At 37.0% G+C, this 7,549-nt stretch overlaps 1 protein-coding gene across 1 annotated transcript; it reads left to right on the plus strand.

The window, feature by feature from the left end:
* Positions 1 to 1,024: 1,024 nt before the first annotated feature.
* Positions 1,025 to 5,990, plus strand: LOC143620831 (uncharacterized). The gene is made up of 6 exons (XM_077092425.1): positions 1,025 to 1,183; positions 2,563 to 3,561; positions 3,633 to 3,754; positions 3,840 to 4,401; positions 4,559 to 4,669; positions 5,886 to 5,990. Exons 1-6 carry the CDS (start codon positions 1,025 to 1,027, stop codon positions 5,988 to 5,990), a joined length of 2,058 nt encoding a protein of 685 aa, XP_076948540.1.
* Positions 5,991 to 7,549: the final 1,559 nt, after the last annotated feature.

Below are 7,549 nucleotides of genomic sequence, written 5' to 3' on the forward strand. Positions count from 1 at the left end.
GGCAACCAAGCTACGCAAAGTCGACTGTCAAAAATATAAGTTACATCAGAAAAATAAACAAACAATTAAAAATATTTGAAACACAAAATCAATCAAGACATGATCAAATAAAATAATAAAGATTTAAAATTTTCTTAAGCCATATTTACAAAGGTTGTTTGCTATTTTCTTTCGCCTAGGCTTCATTTCTAATATTCAGCGCGCCATCCAACCGACCCATCTGAACAACATCCATAAGCCTTTTTAAGTTCCAGGCCAAAATGTTTTTTTGAGTCCGTCGATGCAGGCGACCGATTGTAATCCCAGTTTTATAAAAGCTATTGGCCTTCAAACCAAGGGTTTCAATCTCATGCCTGATCAGTCTGTCTTGTTCGGTGGACCCGATAAGGCTTGGATTAAATGGTGGTTGAAAAGGTTTCCTTGAACCGGTCGAAGAAAATTCTGGCATGATACGAGGAGATTGGCACTTTTGCGACCAAAGTTTTTACTAGGCAAACAACCGCCCTAACCAGCACACAAACTAAAATCCTAGTAATGTAACGCAATAAAACATGTCCCTTTCCCATTCGATCCATTTTTTTGTCGAAAGTAAACTTCCAAGCCGTCAAGACGAGTGTTAACTAGAGGCAGTTTTGGAAACCGCTTTTTAACCCGTATACAAAATACAGGACCCGCTTTCTTAAAATATAATTAGGCTAGACAAATAGTACCATGATAATGTTGGACCCCAGTCGAATAGCAGTCGTCCGAATGCCAATACAAGAACCGTAACCAACCATTCCCATAGTCTCAAGCAAAAGAGCCGTCCATGCTTTAGAATAGGAAGGGTGAGTGTTAAGGCTAATGCGGCAAGTATAAGGACCAAAATGGATAAGTGAAGCAGTATGGTTCATCTGGAGTACCTGAGCTGATTATAATAATCCTCAAGCATATCGTAATGATCAGCTTTGATATTCGTCTAGGTCTCGTCAGGCGAATCCATTGATAATCTTGGCTTGGGTTTGAGGCTCGAGGCAGAAGCATCATGGGTGGTGAGCTCAATGTTGCTGCTGGTGTTGGCGGTAGAACGACGTCGGAGCTGCAAAGGCGAGGTGATCAACTCATCACTGTCGTTCTAGCTGCGAATCCATTACCCCTTTACCCTTATAACCACTACGGTTGGTCTCAGGGTCGTCTGCTCTTGGCATGTTGATTGTGATTTGGTGGGATTCTCCAAAGTCCATGGAAAATAATACCGCAAGTCTGTAACTAAGAATAAGGAATAAGAAGAAACAGATATGTAAAGTTGCTTTCTTTCTTGTACAAACTCACTCACTGATCACAACTTGCTTTCTTCTTTCTTGTACAGACTCACTCATTGATCACAGTTTGCTTTCTCCTTTCTTGTGCTATAGCATAAACTAGGCATTTACTTATGTAGGTTGGTCGGTGAAATCAACCCATAATATTTTTATTCTCATATGTATAAACTTTCAATTATTTTAGAAATGCTATTTTATGAAACCTTTGGATGTGAATAATTATTAACTTAAAGGTATTGTGGGTTGATTTACACAACCACAATCAACATCCCAAGAGCAGACCACCCTGAGATCAGCCGTAGTGGTTATAAAGATAAAAGGTAATGGATTCGCAGCAAGACGACAGTGATGAGTTGATCACCTCACCGCTGCAGCTCCGCTGCCGTTCTACCGCCAACACCAGCAACAACATTGAGCTCACCACCAGGGGCTAACATACAATAATAGGAGGCTACCCCTCAACGTTCTACCGGTAGTGTAAAAAAAATTTTTTTAGTCGGTTTTCGTGTTTCGTTACCCCTGAACACAACATAACGTTACCCCTGAACAAAAAGTAACATTACCCATATGTATTTAAGCCCAACCAATTTAATAATTAAACCATCAAATTGACAAAAGCCCAAGCCCGAAACAAAAAAACCAAATAATAATAATAATAATAATAAAGCCCAGTGTACCCCAAAAAAAACCCAATCTTGCACTGTAGCAGCCTACGCATTCATACATTCAGTAATCTAATCACCCACTGTAGCCGCCCAGACCAGTTCGCCTCCGCCGCCAGTCCACCGCCAGCAGTCCGCCACCACTCCATCTTCGATTCTTCGTGGTAAGCACTAAGATTTATTGTGTATTTGTATTTAAGGATTTAGCCATTTAGGGTTATGTTTAAATTGAAATTAATTTGGGATTTAGGGTTTATGTTTAAATTGGAATAGATTAGGTACTTTGCTTTTAGTTTTATGTCTAAATTTTTTTTTACGTCTTAACACGCTCATTTATCATTAAAATCAAAACGATTACAATAAAGTGGCAGGCTAACGGGCAACAAGTTGCGCCGCAACCCCCTTTTGAATAGCAAAACCAATTCTACTAAAAACAAAGCGTTGGGTCGTAGGAGACGACAAAGTACCTTTGAAGATGAGTAAACAATCTCTTATTAGCAACCTTTTTAAACGTCAAAGAAAAGAAACTAATGATATCGGTTCCCCACCAAGTTTAAATATTTCAACTTCAAGTTCAAATATGGTTAATGATTTGCAAGAAAATGAAGATATCGGTCAAAGTTCAAATATTCCTTCGGCTTCAAGTCTTCAATACGTTCAAAATCAATTTGGATGATCTTCCTTCGGATCCCGCTGATAGACCACCTATTGCTAGTTATCATCCTAATCAAATAGATGATATAAGAAGGGTATATCTTGTTAAAAAGGCTTTTCAACCACGTGATCATGACTTTAAATGGACAAAATATTCTAGTGGCCGGAGACGTTTTAATGTCAAATGGTTTGATGCATATGATTGGTTGGAGTACAACACTAAACAAGAAAAGGCATATTATTTATGTTGTTACTTATTTAATGGAAGTGTTGGTAATCAAGGTGGGAGAGAGACTTTTGTCAGTGAAGGCTTTTGTAATTGGAGTAAAACGGGTGCCTTAAAGGAACATGTTGGGGAAGTTAATAGTGCTCATAATAAAGCGATGCAAAAATGTGGCGATCTTTTGAACCAAAAGCGATCCTACGAGGCGAATGTCACTAAGCGTAGTAATGAAGGAAAGATTGCAAATCGGTATCAATTATTGGGTTCTGTTCGTAGTTCTAGATTCTTGTTAGAAAATAGTTTATCATTTCGTGGACATAATGAATCTGAAGACTTTTTTTCTAAAGGTCTTTTTCTTGCGGTTTTAAAGTTGACTTGTGAGAACAACCCGGAAATTGTCAAGTATTGTTTACGGAATGCAAAAAAGAATAATAAGTTAACAGCTCCATCAATACAGAAAGAGATTATCGATTGCTTTGCGAAAGAAGTAACCAAAAAGCTTTGTGAAGAGATTAAAGATGATATGTTTGGGTTGTTAGCCGATGGGTCTAGTGACGTGTCTCAAAAAGAACAAATGGCCGTAGTTTTGAGATATTTTGATAAACGCGGGGTTGTTAAAGAGAGTTTAACTGGAGTTGCTCACGTAAATAATACATCTTATGCAACTCTTAAAGATGCCATCGTTTCTTTATTATCAAATAACCAGTTGAGCATTGATCAAGTAATACGTTTAATACTTTTGTTACATAAACTTTAAATTATGTATCTTATAGTTTATAATTGTTTACACAGGTAAGGGGTCAAGGTTATGATGGTGCAAGCAACATGCGAGGAAAGTTTAATGGATTAAAAGCTTTGATTTTAAGAGATAATCCATCAGCACATTACATACATTGCTTTACTCATCAACTTCAGTTAGTGATTGTGGCTGTTGCAAAAAAAAACATACCGGTGTTAAAGAATTTTATGAATTTCTTGGCATGGTTGTTAATACGGTAGGTGCTTCTTGCAAAAGAAAAGATATGATGTTGGAGTAAAAAAAAAGAGAGTGGAAAATGAAATTCTTCATGGTGAGATTAAAACAGGAAAAGGATTAAACCAAGAGGTTTCCCTTGTACGAGCCGGAGACACGCGATGGGGTTCTCATCATAGAACAATTACAAGTTTGTTAAAATTATTCCCGGAAGTTGTTGAGGTACTTAAATTTATTAAAGTAGATGGAGAGAGTGTGCAACAACAATCCAATGCGAAAGGTATTCTATCCTATTTTAAGAAACTTGAATTTGTGTTTCATATACATTTGTTGGAAGAAATTTTAGGCCTCACAAATGCTCTAGCAAAACATCTTCAAAAAAAGAGTCAAGATTTGTTAGAAGCGGCTAAGTTGATAAGCGGGACAAATCGAGCGTTGAATAATCTAAGACAAAACGGATTTCACGGGATGTTGGCAAAAGTGACATCTTTTTGTGAAAAAAACAAGATTGAGATGTTAGATATGGTGGAAAGTTATGGTAATCAAAGAAACCGAAAGAATGCAATTACTAATCGACATCATTTTGAGGTTGAAGTTTTTAATACGGTTTTGGATATGCAAAATTCAAGAACTTGGAAATAGATTTAGTGAGGTCTCAACTAGTTTGTTAGAAAATATGTCGGGTTTAAATCCTTGTGATTCGTTTTCTAAGTTTGACATATCTAAGATAGTGGTTTTTTCATAGATGTATCCGAACGATTTTACCAACGAAGAAAGAGGATGTATTTCGGGTGATCTTACAACCTTTTATTACACTTTAAATGAAGATGAGAAATTTGCAAATCTTGGTGGAATGGTTAATTTTGCTCGTGTAATGGTGGTAACCGGAAAACACACAACTTTTCCTTCGGTTTATCGAATTTTGAAGCTAGCGTTGGTGTTACCGGTTGCAACTGCAACCATTGAAAGATGTTTTTCAAAAATGAAGCTTATCAAGACGGATTTGCGCAATTGAATGGGTGATGAGTATTTGAACAATGCTTTAATTTGCGCGATCGAAAGAGAAACGTTTGATAAAGTAAATGAAGAAGATGTAATGGCTCGATTTCAAGCGTTCAAAAACCAAAGAGGAGAAATTTACAGCCCATGTGTTTAATTTATTTGTTGTCGTTTTTTTATATTTGTTTTGTTAGCATTGTATGACATGTGGAAAAAAATTTTGGAGCGCTACCCCTAACTTTTAAGTCTAGATCCGTCACTGCTCACCACCCAAGATGTTTCCACTTCGGCTTATTATCAATGGATTCGCCTGACGAGACAGCGATGAATATCAAAGCTGAACATGATCATGATCATGACGATATGCCTGAGGATTATTATAATCGGCTCAGGTACTCCAGATGGACCATACTGCTTCACTTATCCATTTTGGTCTTTATACTTGCCGGATTAGCCTTAACACTCACCCTTCCTGTTCTAAAGCATGGACGACTCTTTCCCTTGAGACTCTGGGAATGGTCGGTTATGGTTCTTGTCTTGGTATTCAAATGACTGCTATCCGGCTGAGGCATTATTATCATGGTACTATTTATCTAGCCTAATTATATTTTAAGAAAGCGGGTCTTGTATTTTGCATACGGGTTAAAAAGCGGGTTCCAAAACTGCCTCTGGTTGACACTCGTCTTGGCGAATTGTAAGTTTACTTTTGACCAAAAAAATGGATCGAACGGGAAATGGGCATGTTTTATTGCGTTACATTACTAGGATTTTAGTTTGTTTGCTGGTTATGGCGGTTGTTTGCCTAGTAAAAACTTTGGTTGCGAAAGTGCCAATCTCCTCGTATCATGCCAGAATTTTCTTCGACCGGTTCAAGGATACCTTTTCACCCACCATGTAATCCAAGCCTTATCGGGTCCACCCGAACAAGACAGACTGATCAGGCATGAGATTGAGACCCTTGGTTTGAAGGCCAATAACTTTTATAAAACTGGGATTACAATCGATCGCCTGCATAAGCGGACTCAAAAAACATTTTGGCCTGGAACTTATAAAGGCTGATGGATGTTGTTCAGACGGGTTGGTTGGAAGGCGTGCTGAATATTAGAAATGAAGCCCAGGCGAAAGATGCAACAAAGAAAATAGCAAACAACGGAAATATGGCTCCAAGTAAATTTTAAATTTTTATTATTTTATTTGAACATGTCTTGATTGATTTTGTGTTTCAAATATTTTTAACTGCTTGTTCATTTTTCTGATGTAACTTAGTATTTTTGAGAGTCGAGTTTACCTAGGCGATTTGAAACGATTCCTGAGCGATGATGAAGCCTCGAAGGTTATTGTCACACCCCGCCAAGGCGGAAATGCAAGAGGCGACGTCCATGAATTTAGAACGCCTGAACTAGTCACACCCCTCCTTCGTTTCCGTTCTTGTCACCACCACCACCAAGAAGCTAAGCCCACTTCCCCATCACCACCCTCCTTTAGAAAACCCCGCCAGTTAATTATCTCTATCTGTACCAAATCCGACAGCTGTGGCGACCTTGTGGATTCAAATGATGGTCGTTTCCGACAATTAAAGAATATGAAAATTGGTCAGGTGAAGTGGAGAAAGAAAGAGGGGGAGACAGAGAATTTGTTTTTAGTGATCTTTGGCCTAGGTGATTAGAGGTGATGAATATCAAGCATCTTCAACGGTAAACAATAAAGGTTGAGCATTGTAGAGTTTCAATATACGTTTGTAAAGCTTAAAGATGTCAGATCTATTTTTATTAATGATTTTACAATTAAATCACTACAATCGTTAAAGTTGTGATTTCCATGTCTCACAGGATCAAAAACCACATGCATAACAAGCTAACATTCAGCACATAGTTAAAACTTCAACAACACCACATCATTTACTGATTTCACACAACCCGCTTGGCAATATCTACAAAGACGATTCAATCAGATCACAGATCGGAGTAATAATAATAATAATAATAATAATAATAATAATAATAATAAGAGTAAATCAATAGATCTGGTTACGTAGTATAACAAACTTTAGGTTTGATAAAAGATCAAAGTAAATTCACGAGATTCAAAGTTTACTGTATTCGAATTAGATCTGAACAGAAGAATGACAATTCACACCATCTCGGAGAGTAAGAAGAAGAAGAAGCAGAAGAAAAAGGAACCCTAGGTAAGAGTATATGAAGAGAGAGTGACACGCCTTACCTCTTGGCTCTTGCCAGCCTTACGATCTGACATTATGGTTTATTTCCTCCGTCCGATCTCTACTCTAGTGTTTTAGGGTTAAGGTGAAAAAGTTTACACTCTGCTCCTTAGTTATATTTTGGAGAGAAAGAAGAAAGTGAGAGGAATAAAAAGATAAAGAGATGTTTGTAAATGTTTGGTACATGGTAATAGAATAGATTAGGAGATGAAATGAACATGGTAACGGAATGGATAAATGAATGAAATTGATTATTACCATTCCATTATCATGTTCAGTTACCATGTAGGAATAAAATGATTAATCACTTTATTATTATTACTATTAATATTTTATTACTAATACTAATAAAAATAAATAATAATATGAATATTCATAATAACTAATTATTAGGACCCTCGCGCTGCAACGAGATCGTTAAACCGAATAAAAGTAATTATAACAATGTTGAATCACATATGTGCATTGTAAAATGTTAACTTGTCAAATTTAAAATAATAATACTGATAGTGTAGTAAT

The sequence above is a fragment of the Bidens hawaiensis genome, unplaced genomic scaffold, assembly GCF_021521415.1.
Source record: "Bidens hawaiensis isolate Kalapana, Puna unplaced genomic scaffold, B.hawaiensis_p1.1 tig00002717_1, whole genome shotgun sequence".
NCBI lineage: Eukaryota > Viridiplantae > Streptophyta > Magnoliopsida > Asterales > Asteraceae > Bidens > Bidens hawaiensis.

Excerpts from the sequence above, each read along its gene's own strand:
- LOC143620831 (XM_077092425.1), top strand. The coding sequence starts at position 1,025 with ATGGGTGGTGAGCTCAATGTTGCTGCTGGTGTTGGCGGTAGAACGACG. Across the intron at positions 1,184-2,562 it reads CTCAGGGTCGTCTGCTCTTG|AAAATGAAGATATCGGTCAA; the intron begins GCATGTTGATTG and ends ATGATTTGCAAG. Across the intron at positions 4,670-5,885 it reads TTGCAAATCTTGGTGGAATG|ACGGGTTGGTTGGAAGGCGT; the intron begins GTTAATTTTGCT and ends GATGTTGTTCAG.